The 18,294-nt window shown below is 37.1% G+C and overlaps 1 protein-coding gene across 1 annotated transcript in view; it reads left to right on the plus strand.

The window, feature by feature from the left end:
- Window positions 1–233: 233 nt before the first annotated feature.
- Window positions 234–18,294, plus strand: part of IQCE (IQ motif containing E) — a gene marked incomplete at its 5' end in the record, with an annotated part of 23,566 nt that continues 5,505 nt past the window's right edge. Inside the window, 18 exons of the mRNA XM_010288683.1 lie at window positions 234–281; window positions 1,499–1,541; window positions 2,938–3,078; window positions 3,364–3,495; window positions 4,474–4,544; window positions 5,248–5,361; window positions 6,039–6,089; window positions 6,604–6,674; window positions 6,907–6,979; window positions 7,381–7,430; window positions 10,071–10,228; window positions 10,732–10,787; window positions 11,101–11,309; window positions 12,080–12,184; window positions 13,033–13,135; window positions 15,428–15,523; window positions 16,221–16,244; window positions 17,359–17,454. Of these exons, the coding sequence (XP_010286985.1) occupies window positions 234–281; window positions 1,499–1,541; window positions 2,938–3,078; window positions 3,364–3,495; window positions 4,474–4,544; window positions 5,248–5,361; window positions 6,039–6,089; window positions 6,604–6,674; window positions 6,907–6,979; window positions 7,381–7,430; window positions 10,071–10,228; window positions 10,732–10,787; window positions 11,101–11,309; window positions 12,080–12,184; window positions 13,033–13,135; window positions 15,428–15,523; window positions 16,221–16,244; window positions 17,359–17,454 (1,641 nt within the window). The remainder of the gene's footprint in view (window positions 282–1,498; window positions 1,542–2,937; window positions 3,079–3,363; window positions 3,496–4,473; window positions 4,545–5,247; window positions 5,362–6,038; window positions 6,090–6,603; window positions 6,675–6,906; window positions 6,980–7,380; window positions 7,431–10,070; window positions 10,229–10,731; window positions 10,788–11,100; window positions 11,310–12,079; window positions 12,185–13,032; window positions 13,136–15,427; window positions 15,524–16,220; window positions 16,245–17,358; window positions 17,455–18,294) is intronic.

Genomic DNA, 18,294 nt, shown 5'->3' on the forward strand with positions numbered 1-18,294 from the left:
TGAAGAGCCTAAGTCTCTGTGACTCGGGTCTGAAGTGACTTGCACTGTAGCACACAGAATGTTTGGGTTAGAGCAAATGATGCTGTTTTTTGCAACAGTGGTGACATATCTACCATTTGAATTTATTGCACTCAAACTTTGCTGTGATACCAAAAGGATATGAAGTTTTCTGGATGTGTATTATAATCAATTACTTAGTAGCAAATGTCACAGTTAATGTCTCTATTTCCCAGGGAGATGACAGCCTGTCTGTGATAACCTGTGAGTCAGATACAGAAATGGTGAGTTTTATTAATGGCGCGCTGCGGATGAATGCCTTAATAGGCCTCTCAGCATCTGCTTGCACGCACTATCTCCACGTGATGCCTCCTCATTGTTGAGAGACCCTTCAGAGGGGGGAGCTAACGATGTTATTGCAACGTAGTTTGATTCAAAAACCTCCTCTAATTCCAGATGTAATTCTGCCTTCTAAATTCTCAGCACTGGGGGCTGCAAATGATATTTGGCTTCATTTTGCTGTTCTATCAAGTTATGGGCCTAAGTGATAATTTTACGGAGTTTTAATGGAATTAAGTGGCCAGCAGGAGTAGGGAAGTGATTGTGCCCCTATACTTGGCACTGGTGAGGCCACACCTTGAATACTGTGTTCAATTTTGGACCCCTCACTCCAAGAAGGATGCTGAGGTGCTTGAGTGTGTCCAAAGAAGGGCAACGAAGCTGGTGAGGGGTCTGGAGCACAAGTCTTATGAGGAGCAGTTGAGGGAACTGGGGTTGTTTAGTCTTGGAGAAGAGGAGGCTGAGGGGAGACCTTATCGCTCTCTACAACTACCTGAAAGGGAGTTGTGGCGGCGAGGGTGTTGGTCTCTTCTCCCAACTAACTAGTGATGGGACGAGAGGAAATGGCCTCAAGTTGCGCCAGGGGAGGTTTAGATTGGATATTAGGAAAAATTTTTTTACCGAGAGGGTGGTCAAGCATTGGAACAGGCTGCCCAGGGAGGTGGTGGAGTCACCATCTCTGCAAGTGTTCAAAAAACGTGTGGATGTGGCGCTTCAGGACATGGTTTAGGGGACATGGTGGCGCTGGATTAATGGTTGGACTTGATGATCTTGAAGGTCCTTTCCAACCTCAGTGATTCTGTGATTCCTTTAGCTAAATGGTTCTACAGATCAGCCTCTACTCTGTGATCATCTTGAATTTGGTGCTACTTGTATTTAATACTGATGGGGAAGGTCTTAGTGTACTGAGCATGAATAGACTACTTTTTATTTGTAGCATAAAACTTCAGTAGGCACCACCTTAATTCTGGTGACTCTTACTGTGGCCAAATCCACATATACTTAACGCTACTGTTTTTGTTTTCTACACTGAAGATTTTGTGTTATTAGAACAAGTGTGCTTCATACAAAATGGAGATTGAAGACAGTTTTGAGATTATATGCTAAAATCTTTAGAGAGTGTAATATTTTAAATACATTAAAAATTCTTATTCTCTTCCAGAAGTTAAAGAAGAAAATTTTTCACAAGCCTCCAAAGTCACCAAGTAAGTGTTCAAAAATTTTTTTCTGCTGTTTCCGTTATTGTAGATCTGTGGGACACAAGAACTGGAAGATTTACTTGAAACAACATCTTATTATTCTCCTCAGAATTATTCACTGGTGTGTGCAGACCTCACCTATATGAGATTTGTTCTGTAACCAGAGAAGTTAGACTTATAGGTTAAATATTGAAGTTTGTGCGTTAGTTGTAGTTCTTGATTCTCCAGCATAGCCTGCTTTCTTCGCATGTTATCCCTTATAATGGTAAACATTCTGAATTTCTTTTTCTCTTTGTCTTTTTAGACAAATGCTGATACTTGTTGTTTAGAAAGAATCTAGAATTATTGGAGCTACCTACCATCCAGTAGATATCTATGTTTGTAGATTAAGCAGTTCTCTTTCATTTGTTGTTTGGTTGATTTTTTTACATGACCTTAGCAGTACAATGTTATTATTAGATCTGCAGATTTAATGTGGATTTAGGTCCATTTTTCTGGGGTTGGTGTTTCTTGCTATACTCATCCATTTACCTTCCTTTTTATACTTTCAGTGAATGTTTCAAAGACGACTTCACCTCAAGGTGCTGCTGCTTGTTGTTACTTTGTTTTGTTTCTAATAAATTAAATAATGTTGTACTTTTAAATATTGCATTAGGTTGAGGCATGCTCTTCTGGTAGATGTACATATGTTGTCTTTTCCTGACATCCCTTTGCTTGCCTAAATGATAGAATTTAAAATAGGTGTTTAATTTCAACTATGATGTTTGTGACATTGCTTCTTACTGTATATACTTCTGTTGGCAAGTTGAAGACTAACTATTTAGCCCATACAGTGCATAGCTATATTAATAATTTTAAGTGGAATTAGTGTCAGTATTTTATTTTAACCTGACTGCCATACCTGAAGTAGTAATGTGAGGGGCTCCCCAGCAGTTGCATTACACCAATTCTGTTCTTTGATTACTGCAAGAAAATCACTATTGAATTAGTAGCTATAGAGTTACTTCTGTCTGTTTAGCCATACATATTTTTCTCGTTGGTAAGACATTTGTGTCTACATTCATTGAAAGGTCAATTCAATGTATGAATTTGGACATGCAGGTATCTTGAGGATGTCTATCCAAACTGTACATGTAAATATTTCTACGTGTGTTGAGTCATATTACTGTCACTATGCCTCTTTCTAAGCCTCTTCATTTTTTGGAATGGGATTTTTTCTTTATCGTGACTTTTTTTTTTTAGGTGAATGTCCCATTGCTCTGCATAAGCTAGTATGTAGTAAGCTATTAATTTTGATTTTTACAAGTGATAGGATTGTGTCTGGGAACCCTGAAGCACAAGAAAAAAAGCTCAAGGTCACAAAAATTCTAAGGTAATGCTGAGATATTTTCTTTTGTTTTAGAGTCTCCATACAGCTCTAGCACGCAACTGTACCCTAAAAAAGTTGCAGTTTGGCGATCTCCGCAGGGAGTAGGCAGTGCGCATCTTGAGAGTACAGCTGTAAAAAACTCAAGGCAGTTGTGGCTGGGATCACTGAAACAAGGTATTAGTATAGAAACTTTATCTGCACGTGTGCATAAAATTCAGTGTTGTGGACAGCTTAACATATAAACTCTTAAAAATAGGTTTTATTTGATTATAGGCTACATAGGAAGTCATTTCACTTTATTTGGGTGGTTTGAATTATCTGATCTTGAGCATTGGAATTTACAGAGGGAATAATTAACAGCATCTGGAGCTTTCTATGTTGCATTTGCTCAGAATAAATCCACGAATTTAATTCACAATTATCCCTGATTTTTGCATTTTGTTCCTTTTTTGTTGGCAGGAATGAACCATCCTCTGAAATCAGATGTTAACATGGGGCATATGCGAACTTACATTTCTAGTAGCACTCCAGAATATTTGAAGGAAGCTCTAGGAATGAAGAAGCCAAAACATTCTCGTTCTTCTAGTAATGGTAAACTGTGTAATGGTCTGAGAGATACAAGTTAATGATCTTTTTTTCCATGTAAAAACACACATTGTTTAAGATTTTAGCTTTAGTAAAGCAAGAGCCATTTCAGTTTAACCTCTACTAAAATATATGTGTCAAAATATGATCCATGGGATACTTCCTGAGGTTTCTGAATTGCATAAGACACGGGGTTCCAAATTTTTTTGAGCAATGAATCACTATTAGCTTTCAGAACTTCTTGTAAAAATTGCCATGTATTTGCAGCTGAAAATGTTGCAAATATAATATGGTTGAATGGGCCAGCTGTAGACAATTTGTTGTGACTTTGCAAAACATAGTTTAGTCACCATTGATAGAAACCATCTGCTTGCCTAAAATTCTATGTAATTGACTCCTTTTACTTCTCTAGAAAGTGTTTTATCATGTGGTTGTGATATTAAAATCAATTGAGTTTTATGAGAAGAGCAAAATTTAAAACTTTTATCCTACATTTTTTAAAGGAGAACCATAAACTTAAAAATCCCACTTCCATTTAAAGTGACATCTATACTGTTACTGGTAATACAGAGTTCTGGCACCTTTAAAAGATGATAGACTTTTACATGTTAGGCATAAATAAAAAAATGTATTCTGGACATCTTTTAGAAAGCTTTTGTAAACATTTGATATGTTGGGATGAGAAGACTGCAGTCTTCTGTGAAGTGTATATCTTTCTTGAGATGGATATTTTAATCTAGCACCAGAGAGAAGTAATTAGGAGACATTTGCTGTAAAATCTGGCAGACTTTTCATACAGTAACATCTCCATTTCATGTTCATTTCTGAAATTAATTTCTTTGCTTATTTTTTTCTTCTTAAAAAAAAAAGCACCTAGTTTCCTAGTTTGGTGCTGTTCTAGATATTTTCCTTTAATTGTAAGGTTTCTGGTTAGTTAAAAATACTGCTTTCAGATCTGCTTATTTTATGTACCTTTTTCTGTAGGCTACATTCCTGGAACTCCTGACTACAAAGAAAAAGAAGATATGTATGATGAAATTCTAGAATTGAAAAAGGTACAGTCTCTCTGATACTTACATAGAAAGTGATAGGATCACTCCATCCACTTGTAGATGTTCAGGCCTTGTTGGTTCAGAATACTTTGGTTTCTACAACTGGGACATCCACCAAATCTTTTTTTGCATTTGTAATGTAAGGCTAAACTGCACTTGTGTGTGTTTAAGGCAATTTCATTGTTCTTACGGTGTGATAGATACTTCTGAGTACTGGATGTGGAAGCCTTGAAGTATACCCAGTCCTGAACCCCAGCCATGGCCTTAGCTGGACGCTGAAAAGGTTCATTGCATTTGGTTTCTTTGTCCTTCCACCTCCCCCCCACTCCCTTTTTTATTCCCGCCCCCTGCCCCCCCAGCTGTTACCCATCACACTTCAACAATTTGTCAGTTGAGTTTAGTGCAGTGTATGAAAGATGAGGACTGGGCATGTTGAACACTAGGGATACCTATAAACAAATATCTTGACTGTTGTAGATCATTTGTGTAAGGTTGCCTTTCTGTTAAACCTTTTCGTTTTGTCTTTGCCCTGTCACCTCCCTTATCTGTCAGCCCTGTTCCAGTGTGATGGTCTCTTCTTTTTTCCTTGTGCTTCATCCTGACCATTGTAATTTGATCGTTATTGTCATCAAAATACATTTCCATGTGAAAAGTCGGTGTGTTTCTCTTTCTGAAATGTGCTTACGATTTTTCTCCCCTCTTTCAGACAATACAAGCTCAGAAAAATGAGGGAGATAGAATGAAAACTAAGCTCCGTCGACTAGAAGAAGAGAACAATAGAAAGAATAAACAGATTGAACAACTGTTGGATCCTTCCAGGGTGACTATTTCTTGGGGGTGTAAAAGCGGGGCAAGAGAGTGCTGTGCAGTGTGATCCTCTTCTCCTTGTCTCTCTAAATTTCATGAGTCTGTAGTGTGTTGGTTTCTAGGAATGATGAGCTTGAATATGGGAAGTGGTTGGTTGATGCAAAGGGATTTCTATTCTGTGTATCTCAGCTCACCAGTCCAGCTCAGTTCAAAAGAAGCATGTCTTCAACATGCTATGCTGTGCAGATAAGTTTATTTAGCAACGATACTTTTAATTTGTGAAGGTAAAATTAAAATGCTGTCTCTTTAGAGGCCCACTTTCTGAATATTTTGCCTGAGAGTAGAAGGGAGTTAACCTCTTGCATGGTGACTGATGCATGTGGTCCTGATACCTGAACTAGGAAGCAAAAGATGAGCCTTATTGTCAGACCCATGAGGCTGAGAATCATTTAGAGTCATAGAAGACCTGAATTTCACTGAATTCCTTGTGGGTGTCATTTTCTGTGTGCAGATCTACATCTTGGGAGAAGTGTGCTAATACAAAACAATGAGCATAGGGACTTCAGAATTCAAGTTTTTGGACTGTGAAATGACTGTGGAGATGAGTAGGTTAGAAAATTTTGTGGAAAGAGCTGGCAGTAGAATAAAGTAGCAAGGTTGGTCACTTGCTTTATCTGTCTTCTCTTGCAGGCCTCGGAGCTGGCACGAGCTTTGTCAGAAAAGAAGACTGATAATGGATGGGTAATAGTTTCTTCATTACCTTTTGCTTTCATTTTTCTTTTTCCTCTTGCCAAGCTGAAACACTACTGATTAAAAAAAAAAAAGTAAGAAAGAATAAGCAATTAGGGAATCACGTAACCGTTATTTCTATAGTCAGATAAGAAACCCGTAACAGAGATCTGGAATTAATATTATTTTAGGGAATCTTGACTATATTTAGGGAGTTTTCTCCCTATTATTTGCTGCTTTGAATTTAGCAGGGTAATGGGCAGAGTTGTTTTTATTTAATGATTGTGTATAAATATTATTAAGCTGGTTATGTTACCACAGATATAAGAGAGGGATCTGATTTCATTAGTGTTATCTTTGTCACAGGGTAGCAGATGTGTATGATTTACCAAATACTGAAGTATGTAAGAATAAGTATATCTAGCTAGGTACAATTTATAAAGACAAGGCAAGATCATGGAGAAGTGGAACTTTTGTGAAGAGCTGGATTATTCTGGGACTCATGAGCTCTTTGTTCTTTCTGTAGGTGGTTAGTGGATTGAAGCAGAAGATTCTCAAGCTAGAACAACAGTGCAAGGAGAAAGACAACACTATTAAGTATGACTTTGTGCGTGTAGCGGGGTAGAGGCTTGTACTGGATGAAATAAACAAAATGGATTTCAAATTTCCTTTATTTTTATCTGTATTCTTCTGTCCCTTAAGACATTTTAGTGAACTCTGAGAACATATTAGCAATTATAAACCCCTCACCCAGAAACTGTAAACCAACAGGTATTGCAGCATCTTTGCTGGTCTGACTGAACTATTTTTTGTATCATGCTATTTTCAGCAAATTCCAGGCAGACATGAAGACTACTAATTTGGAAGAAATGAGGATAGCTATGGAAACCTACTATGAAGAGGTACATCTGACAGGTCCTTACAGGAGAGGAAGTTGTTCAGTTGTTGAGTTGAAGTATAAATGGAATGTTTTAGATGGGTTTCATACAGCTTAGCTGCACTTGTCATTGGAATCAGATTTTCATAGATATTCTCACAGCTCCAAATGTATGTACTGAAAAACCTTTTTTCTTCAATAAGTTGAGTGTGTTAACCAAAAAGTAGAAGTAGACTAATGTACATCCATAAGTGTCTAGATGAATGCCAATATAACAGTAGCCTGATTTTCAGTGATGGCATCGTTGCCTCTCTACTACCCAAAGAGTCTTGTTCTGATTTTCACCTAATGGACAAACGTGTTGCATTAGCAATGCTGGCTTCCACAGCTAGCTCCTTAATGGAATCTATATTTCATATTTCACAGGTTCATCGACTCCAACTCCTCCTGGCAAAATCTGAGACTATGAGGAAAAAGTATGTTTAATTCTTTTGAGGCAAATGTTTGCATATGTGTTTGATATTTCACTTGTATACTACTTTAACTGATGGGAAACAACTACATGGGAACAGTTTATTTTGTCATTTAGATTGCTGGATTTGCTTCTTGGTACTACTTTGCTTGGCTTCTCAGCATTGGCATATGTCTTAGGCACTGTTTTTTTTTCTTGTAGGTAGGTCATTTTGTGGATGTGGAAAAAAGAGTTATTTAAAAAGTATATGAAAGCTCTTAAAATTTCTCTGTTAAATAAATTCATCTTCCCCATAATCACACCTATTCTGACATCACTGGTGATTGAAACAAACTCACCAGATGTTGGCATTTTACTCTTGAGTCCGTTCTGCATCTTGCTCTGGGGTGTATGCTGCAAGGAAGGTATTTTTGAGTGAACGTTATTATCCTCTGGTGCAGAGAGACCTATCTGCCAGGTCAGGGTAGCTTTTGTGAGATATCAATGAGTGGCACTAGTAAGACGCTGTCAGAGAAGCTTGTACTAGTGCTTGTCACTAATGTGCAGGTTTATAATGGTGGTGATGGTAAACTGTCTATAGAGGAAATAAAAATCAAAGCACAAAGGCAAAAGACAAAGCTCCAGTAAGAGAGCAAAGTAAAAGCATCTATGCAAGTGAGTGTTATTCAAGCTGGGAAGAGGGTAATAGAGTCTTATGGAATAGGAAAATTTGTTACCAGATCACTTCAAAATATGCTTGCCCTCCTGCTATTAAGTACAAGCAGCTACATTAATTTTGCGAGTAATTATTTAGATTGATAGAAACACGTGAGAACTCTTTATGGGTCTTTTTGTATAGTACTTGTTTCCCTAATTCACTGTCTCTTGTGGATTGAGAACTGCAATTTTTTTGTCGGTTTTTTTTTTTATATCTGTTTTGGCTCAGGCATGCAGTGACTAGCCTCTCGAGGCTGTAAGCCATCACACCTAATTTATTTATAGGTGAAAATGAATCATCACATCTCTTCCTTGTCCTCATTTATTCATAGCTTCAAAAAGCAGTGGTCAGGGCAGTCTCTCTCAATTATATGGCTGTCACTCTCTACTTGAGAGGCTGAACACTGAAATAATAATTGATGTTGAAGGTCAGGACTCCGCACATAGAAAGAGTTGTAGGGGAGTGTTTCTCGTATGATGCTTGCCTACATTATTTCTGGCTGAAGTGAATGGCGTGTAGTTCTTCTTTTTCAGTGTTAATGCTGAAATATGATTATTTATGTGTAAAGCTGTAGTGTCCAATTGTAACTAGAAATTAGGCAACCTTTCAAGTCCTCAAAATGGTCTGCAGTTCTTTTGTTTAGGTTTTGATGAGCCTAAAATAATGGCACTCAGTGATATGGTTATGAATTCTATCATTCCATTTTTGGTGTTGTGTTGTGTTTTGTTTTTTACTTTTTTTTCCCCCCTTTTGTTTGGGACACCTGTATGAGTAGTCATCCATGACATCTGGACAGCCTTACTTGTTTGTTTTTATGGCTTAATTTCCTTTTAATTTCCAAAATGTAGGTTAGATTCAGTTTTTCACTCTGATATATTAATTGTAGACTGTCTCCCTCTTTACCTTGTAATTATTCCAGTGGATGGGATGTAAGATTCCTTCACAAACTGTTCTGTGATTGTCACTGGCAGTGGCATTTGTCCAAAAGTAGGTCCACCAGTTACTTCAGAACTTTGTTTTCAGAAGTAGGATTTTAAGAATTTTCTCATAGCGATACAGAACAAGTATTTCATCTCCCTAGAAATCTGTTTTGTGAACAAATGTCACAAACTTGCACATCTAGTAGCTGAGATTTCTTCCCCTTTCTATTAGAAAAACTAAAAAGGCAAAATCACTGTAATATATTTAAAACAGTTTTCATGTGTAGCAGGCTTTCCCTTTTCTGATGCCTTTTATTCCTATCACATCATTGTTAGCTGTATTCTTTAAATCTGTTTCAAATCTCTCATTGACTGAAATGTATCTTAATGAAGAAAGATATTTCTCTCGGTTTTCTTTCACAGGAATAGTTTCTTTTACATTAGAACAGCATTCACAGTATCAATACACTTGTGTGTTGGCTTTGAGAGTTGTTCCCTCTATGTATAGCCCTCTCTCTCCCAATCTGAATCTCTTTACATGAAAGAAAGCAATTCAGAGCACACAGGTTAGCTTTCCATGCTGAACAGTTTTTTGGAGGAGTCTCCCAATTGGCTGAAGATAAGTGTTTTTAACTCAGTGGTCCATAGAATGCTGGTAAAGCTTTATAAGGTTGGTTAACAAAACAAATAGAAAACCAAATAAGTAAAACTCATACAAGCACATTTGTTTGTGCGTTAATGAAATAGTGGAGGAAGAAGTAAAAGTAATAAATGAACTTTCAAAGTTTCATCTTTCTTTCAATTTTAAACAATTGTGAAAGTGTTCAGCAAGATGGTCTTTGCATGTTTTTTCCTAAAAGGATAGGTAACTCCTCAAGTAAAAAATGTTATGAAATGCTATTGGGGGAAACTGAGACAGTTTACTTAGCCAGCTGACTTGAATAGTGAGGCTGTTCCACTCTTTTTAACACTGCTGCTTTGTTCTCTGCTTTTAAGTTAACTTTCTGGTTTTGACCCTGTTTCCAAGTGCAGAGGGCAGAGATACCCAAAAACGACTGAAAGCACTGAATGCTGCTGTCCTGAGATTATCCAGGAATATCAAGGAATTGCAGAATGAAAATCAGAGGCTGAAAGAAGATCTAGATCATGTACTGAGCAGTTCTCTGCCTTCCAATAAAATAAAAAGTACGTGCTGAAAATTTGATGAACATGGGGTAAGGGAGTTAGGTATGCTTGAAAGATGTGTTTGAGAGCAGGACCTTACGATGGTAAGAATAAGGGAGTTATTCCAAAGGTGAAGATTCAGGAGGGTCAAAGATGGGAATGAGAAGTTTCTTATAGGAGTCTCTCTGTGACTTCTGGATATGCTGCTCCAGTCAGACCTGGGTTTCCCATATTATCCCTGTGAATTCTGGACTGGAATCACTTGAAGATTTAATGTTTCACTGGACAGCTATTTTTCAGTTGTTGAAAACTGATGGATGTGAATGGCTCATGTTGATTTCTGAACTAATTGTTGTAAAGTCAGATGTTTTAAGACCATTCTTATTTTTTCATGGCTGCATATTTAAAGTTGGGGTTCAGAGGTCTTTAGATAGTCTTTCCATACTGACAGAATTTTCGAAAAGCAAGAACATTTTTGCATCACTGATACAGTTTCATGTTCAAGTCTTTGTTATTGTATTTAGACTATAGTGAGTGGAGCAGACAGAGGCTGGTGAGGCGGATTTTGGAACTAGAAAAAGTAAGTGATTATAATCATGTGGCTATCTTACCTGTCTTTGACCAGAAAATGCAGAACCACTGACTTCTACTCATGGCATGTAGTCCTTCAGTGTATCAGCCTTGTGCATTCTGGCTTATGCATGTGAACTGATGTCTGTCCCATGTACCCTTCCTCCCTTTTTCCTTTTCTCATACTTGTTACGTATAGATGCACATTTTAGAATTAACTTCCATTTGATATTTTCTCATGGCCTAAATAAAATCATTTTATGCTTAATTTAATTTTCTTCTTTTCTCTTTTGTATTTTTTTGTGTAAATTTATCCCATTCAGAAAGTATGTGCCATGGAGAACACGAGGGTATCATCAGCAGATAGTGAGTCATCACAGTTTCTTGCTGTGTCATCTTCGCCTTCTGTAGACCAGGATCATCCAGCCTCTCAACAGGTAGACCATGTTGAAGAATGTCATCGCCTCCAAGGGCTAGTGAAGAAACTGAAGAGTGATAGGAAGGCGCTTCAAAATCTCTTGTTCAATAAAGAGTAAGTGCAATTCTTGTCTGAGATCTTTTGTAGGTGGAAATTATTTAATTATTTCCAATCACGTTGTAAAATGATGTGATATGTCTTCATATTTTCATCAAGAAAACAAATTTTGAGGATCCCTTCTGCTTTTATTTCAAAAGCTTCTTCTAGTCCTACTAGCGTTGTAAAATTACAGTGCAGAAAAAAATGTCAGTGAGAGGATGGAAAATGAGACTTTCTGCTTCTTTCTGACACACTTTTCAAGGTGTATTTTTTGCCAGCCACACTGAAAAGCCTTTGAAGGGTTTATGTCACTTTACGCAGAACTTCTTGCAAATATTTTTCTGTAAAAACTTGTTTTTTTTTTTCCCAAGACGTTTTGTCCTGATCTACCATTTTCTCCATTTAAAGCCTGCCTTCAGACATATGATGCACTGTGACTTCTTTTCTCCCCAGTAAGCAATGATTTGCAATTTGTATTGCTTGGACGCATTTGGTGTGTCAGTGCACAAGGGCAGACAGGTTAATCTGATCGTGAACAGAGATGTGCACACAGCTAACACTCTGCCTCCCACGTCAACTTGCCTCTGAACAAAAACGTGTAGTGAAAGCGTGCAAAAAGGCCTTTTGTTTCTGAACAATGCATTTTATCTTGTTTAAAAGGAAAAATTAAACAGTTACTTTACAAATTTGAGAAAACCTATTTTATTTAGAAGTTTAAACAAAAAATAACTACTTTGAAGTATGAATGTCTTAAGTATTGCTTAGATTTCCTTATACCTTTGTAGATTAGATATCAAGCAGTTACTGCAGGCTAAGGCTGAAGTGGAGCTGGAGCTGCAGAAGTGGCAGAATAAGATGGAAGAAAAGAGTACAGAAGAGCAGAGTTTGAGGTATCATATTTTGTATTAGTAAATCTTTTCGGAACCAAAAAAATATCTGTTACAGTATAATTCTCTTTTGAAGTGGCTCAAAACCCATAGGAGGTCATGAACTGCAGGAAGCTGGGTATTCATTTAAGCAGAACTGTTTTGGAGGGATGGAGTAAGTTACTAGGGGAAGAATTCTATACAGTGGTTTTAGAGGAAGTGGAAGACTAGGAAGTATAGTAAAAATAAGAAATTATAGTAAAAATTATTAAGATAGATGGAAAAGGAAAGCTGCCATGTTGGGCTTAGAGACATTTTTTCCTTTCTAGGAAAAAACTGTAGTGTCTTTACCTTACCTCAGCCTATGCTTGTAGACTATTACCGATATGTCATTCCATTTACTTCATGTATTCTCTGTAATTGTTGATAATAATCCTGTGCAAGGGTGGCAAAAAAAAAAAAGTTATTTCATTATTGCTTTGTAAGAAGGGACTTTGCTACAGTTTCATATTTGTCAGTCATCAGATCTAGAGGCATTGTCATCAGATCTAGAGGCATTGTCATCAGATCTAGAGGCATTATTAATAATATCAAGGGTACCATTGTAACCTTGGGAGTTGTTTGGGTTTGGTGTGTTTTTTGGTTTTTTGTTGTTTTTTTAATTTTAACATAAGGCTGTGCTGTCACAACTTGTGAATTAATGTTATGTCTGTTACTATGAGAATATGTGTTGTGTCTTCCTGAGCAGTTTGGCCTACTTTGGCTTTTTAAAACAACAAAGCAACCAAATCTTTTGAAAATACTGAACCTATTTCATAGCAGGAACAACAAGAAATTTCTAGCTATAAATATCTTTGCTTCTCCAACCATAGTGAGGAAATCCAGAACGTGACACAGAAAGTAGGGAAATTGGAGTTTAAATTGGCAGAAGAGAAGAGACAAATGGCAGAAGACTCAATGGAAAAGCTTAGTAAGGTACAGACACATGATTTTGTTTGTGGTTTTGTTTGTTGTTTTTTTTTCCCTTGCATCTAACTAATACATTGCAAATTGAGCTGATAGTCTAAATAGCCACTAGTTGTATCTTTTCAGAGTAGCATTAAATCTTGTCATCAAGATTTTGAGTGATGGTTAATTCCCAGCATTGTTTGATAAGTTGTTTCAATAATTGCCACTGCAACTTGGGGTTTTTATAGAGCTGTTCTCTTAGTGATTATCGCTTTTTTCTTACACAGTGGAATGCTGCAAAAAGCTTACAGTTTTAAGTGTTTGGGGTTTTTGCCTTTCTAAAAAAATTAAAAAAAAATTTGTGGTTTTGCTTGTATCTTCTTATAACATCTGAACCCATTAGCTAATTTTAGTCCAATTTTATAGAGGGAAGGAGATCTTGTAGGAATTGACAGTTAGATAAAGGATAGAGGCATAGGTAAGTGTGCTCGCTGGCAGACTGGCAAAAGACAAAAAAACCCTTTTCAATTATTTTTATGCTGGTTAGGTGATCAGTTAGCACACATGTACTGTCCACTCAGAAAATATTCATCAGCCTTTTTGTGTGGATTGAAGCAGGGTACTTTTTCATGGGAAGGTTTACAGGATGTAGAGCACTCATCATCATGAAAATCAAGGGTTTTTTAATTCCACTGCTGATGGGACATCATATTTGAGTGAAGAATTAGGAAAGACGTCAGTATGATAAAATAAACCCTTATCTCCTTTGAATTGAAGTTTTCCTAGAGTTGAGATATTCGTAACCTCTTCTTTCTGGATTTTCCAGTATCTAATAAATATAATTGTGCATCTGTTAACCCTGGACAGTCTTAAATGGGGCTCTGTAGTCAGCTGGTTTTTTTTTTTTTTGGTGAAATATGACTGGACTTGATAGCTTTGCAATCTTATGTCCCTCTGCCAAACGTTACTGGCCAGTAGAGATCAATGGGCACTGACAGACGTGCTTTCAGATGCAATGTGGTCATGTTAATCTCTAAATCTCTTTTGTTTCACTAAAAACTAGTTGAAAATTATTACTGGGGATTTTGATAGCTTGTACTTAAAAATAAATAGACCCTGAAATACAGGTAGTAAAAATATGAATAAAAATGTCCACTAGCTTAAGAGGGTGCTGGTTTTTTATTATAGTCTGCAATTCTTTAGATTATTTTTTTGTGTGTTATAGGCTGGTGGATGCTAGATGATGTTTCGAATACCAAATAACTTGAGTCTTTAAAAATAGCCCATAAGCAGCTCCTTTTTTCCTCTGCAGACTATATATATTCTTGGCCAGTAACCATCCATTTATTGAAATGTTCCCATTATTTGTAATTATTACTAAGTTCTTACCATTTTTTCATTTTAATAGTAGGTTGTCATTTTTAATATAACGTGATCCATTTGCTAAACTTAAGCTTGTAACTCAGCGTTTTTAGGTTATAAATAAATTCTTTTCACAAAATCAAGAGGGTTTTTTTCAGAGTCTGTAAAATCTCTTGTTTCTGTACTTGAAATTTTACACCAACAAATTAAATTAGTCTCGTAGTTAACTTTTTGGCAAGTGAGGTATGACAATTAGTATGGGATAATTAGGGATCAAAAGCATCAGATGGTGAGGTGGAATATGCAACCACACCTCAGACGAAATAACTGGAACAAAATCTTGTTTTGTTCTTGGTTTGTTTTTCTTTGCTCTAATTAATTTCTTCAAGATAGAAGAGTAGAGTTATGCCAATTTACACAAGCTCTTGGTCTTGTCGGTGTCATATGATGGCCAACTCATCAGTAAGCTTAAACAGATGGTTATGGGGCCACAGTTGCCAGGATGAGACATTAGAGAGCTCCCTGGTTAATTAATACTGCTCTTTCCTGGAGAATTGCAAAATTAGGTGTTCTGACATTTTTTCCCAGTCATCAATAACAGACAAACCATTTCCAATCAACAAAGCAGTGGGTTCTGCTGTTGGAGCTCTTACTGCTTTAGCAATGCATAGAAAAATAGGAGTATGTGTAAATGAAAATCTTTCCATTCCCATGCTCTGCTAACAGCTAAAATGGGGATAGGAATGTGTTTCGCTGTAACAGTCATCAAGATGATGAATTTGAACATGAGCAGTATTCAGAACTAAGAATTTCCTCTTTAACTTCCTTCCACCCTGCAGGCAAGATGAACATTTAACAACTCTGGTGTTGATTTTTCCCAGTCACTTGTAACCTATTTCCCCCGTAGAATTCCAACTTGTGTCTTTAGTGTACTAAGTTAAAGCTTCTCCTTTGCAGTCTTCACCAGCCTGCACAGTTAAAGGCAAAGATGATCACAGGAAGCAACAAGCAGCCAAAATCATCCAGAGACAGTGGAAGGTGTACTGCAACAAGGTGAGACTCTCCTATCAGGGAGCAGAGAAGACATCCTCCTCTGAATCTTATTCCTGTTTTAGCATCTACAGTAACCTGCTGCCAGGCTCCAAGAACTGCAGCAGTGCTTCCCAGTGTGATTCCTTACCACCATCTTCTCTTCCACTGCTGTTTTTAAAGTTCTCCCTGCTGCTTCTTTTCCCTTTGCTCCCTGGTACCCTATTGTTTCTGGGGAGTCTGAGTAGCAGAAAAACTAAGGAAGCATAGCAGTGCTTGAAGCAGCACTGCTGCTGTTGCCTTCTTGGAGCATGACTAAGAAGTTAAATTCCCCTTGCAGAAATCCTCCAAACAGTACAGGAAGTTTTATGTATCGAGTTACACTCAACTGGGACAAAATTATCTAGAGAAAAAAAAAAAAGCGTTAATCTTAAATTTTGTTCTATGGGCAACAACATAGTGCTGCTTTTTCCACATATAGGACATATGGTGTGAGGTGGGTCTTGTAATTGCTTGTTAGGAAACTAAACACAAAAGAACTATCCACACATCTTTCAAAGATAAAAAGCTTTTTTTCCCTTAAGTTTGTTGTTTGAGTTTTCAGTGGGAGGTGGGACAGGTATTTTCTGTGCGTTCTAATTGTTGGGGAAAATTTGGAAAATTTTTATTAGATAGAACTTGTATGTATTTGTGGCATTAACTTATGCATTTTTCATTTCAGAAAGAAGAAACTGCTCTGGATGAGGTGAGTGTGTTTTACGACACCCAGCAAAGCAGTAGACCAGATTTAATTTGCATCAAAGCACAAACAAGTAACTTTTTTTATTTTTAAAGAGGCTTTATTGTAATATGAACTGTTATATCAAGATCATGTTTGTTCTTCAGGCTGGCTCATGATCTTCCTTCTGACATCATGGTTTTGTTTGATAGATCTTGTCAAAGTGTTCCCCTTTTGGTTTCAAATTTTCTGTACTTTTGGTACCTTCTGTAAGATGAATGCTTCTGAAAATGTTGAACAAAATTTGATACAAACAGACAGGAAAGTTTTTTTCTATATAAGGTAATTCTAATAATGCTTTAATTTTCACCATGATGAGTCTTCAGAAAGATTTAAAGTAGGAATTTGAAGCCTTTGCTAAGGACAAATGTCTGAATATTATGAAGAAATTGACTTTGACAAACTTGTCACTTCTTGATAAATGTTTTGCACAAAGATTTTGATTAAACTGTTTTTCAAATAGCGCAACGTAGCATGTTACACTTGTTTCCTCCAGAACATTAAAAATCCTACTTTCAGAAATTAGGACAAATTCTAACCATGTGACACAAACATGCTGTTTTACATCTAGATGCTTTTTGTTGATTAGAATCCAGTAAAGTCTCTAAGTAGGGAGGAACAACTTGTGTTCAGGATGATCACCACAATGGTCTGCCAGACTTGGCTTGATTTCTGCTTGTACCAGAGCATCACAGAGCCTGCTGGGTGCCCAGTATCTAATACGGGAATGGGAGCATGTTACTCTATTTGTGAAATACAGGCTAGTGTTGGCAGTTAGAACTTAACTGCATTTGATAAGATCAATCATGAATGCTTCCCAGATTGACTTTAAACCATGGATGTGTATGTTTATGGGGTGTCACAGGCTGGGGATTCTCTGGGTTGCAGCAGAGTACCTGTGAAGTAATGGGGACGTGTGTGTATCCCTTAAACATAAGAAAATGTCAAGACATCAAGGTGTTTCCACTGCACAAGAAAAAGTTATTTTCCCCATGTGCCTCTTCCCTCTGGACTCTTGTTTTAATTTATAGCTGCCATCTTTCAAAGGAGCTAACATGTACTTACTTCTTTCCCATGCTAGGCAGTTGTTATGCTTCAGGCAGCTTTCAGAGGACATTTAGCTCGACAGAAACTGTTACTGAATAACAGGATGCATGATGCAAAATCTCACAGCAAGGTAATTGTTGGGTCAAATGGGTGTCCAGACATCTCGTTAAGTTTAGTTTACAGAGTAAAGTACTGTACTTCCAGACTTAATTCTCTGAATCACTCAGCGATGTTGTTTTAATGCACTGGTTGGCAGCACCACTGTAATACCGGAAAGATATTGAACTCATTCCCTAGCCTCCCTTTCCATTTTCTTTAGTTTACAGTTTTTCTTAGAAGTAAAGCTTCTTCTTTGGACTGTAACTAGGTCTCTTCTCTTTTTCTGGTTCTCCCATCAGCTAATAACATACTCTTTAATTCAGAGTGCAATTGAAAACCGTACTTGCTCTCAGGTGTTCACTACGGGATCATTGTAGTAACAGACAAACCTTTCTCACTGAAGTTCAGAAATAAGAATTTGGAAAGCATCTTTGATTGAATTGAAAAGTAAAGGAGTCTTGTGTGTGGCATGCTCAGCCAAAGACTTGTAGTGTCCTCTGTCATGTCAAACTTGCTCCAGATTGCTCAGTTCTGAATATGAAAAAACTTCCTTACCAATTAAACATTTAGTTTCTGTAAATCATTTGCCAACTTATACGAACATACTTTGGACCTTTAGCAGGCTAAAGTTAATTTGTAATTCTCCATCCAGGTTGTCCCTTTCATTATACTTTACCTGCACTTTTGTTTCAGTAAACTGGCCCAATGTAGGACTGAATACTCTGCCTGATACAAGCAGAAGATATATCCATCATGAAGGTTGCCTTACCTCCTTCCTGGAAAATAAATGAACTTTCCTTGCAGGTGTCTGCTCTTTCATTAATTGAAAACAGATGCTTCAAAGCTTCTGTGATGATCAGATTGGCATTTC

Source organism: Phaethon lepturus, unplaced genomic scaffold (assembly GCF_000687285.1).
Source record: "Phaethon lepturus isolate BGI_N335 unplaced genomic scaffold, ASM68728v1 scaffold20496, whole genome shotgun sequence".
NCBI lineage: Eukaryota > Metazoa > Chordata > Aves > Phaethontiformes > Phaethontidae > Phaethon > Phaethon lepturus.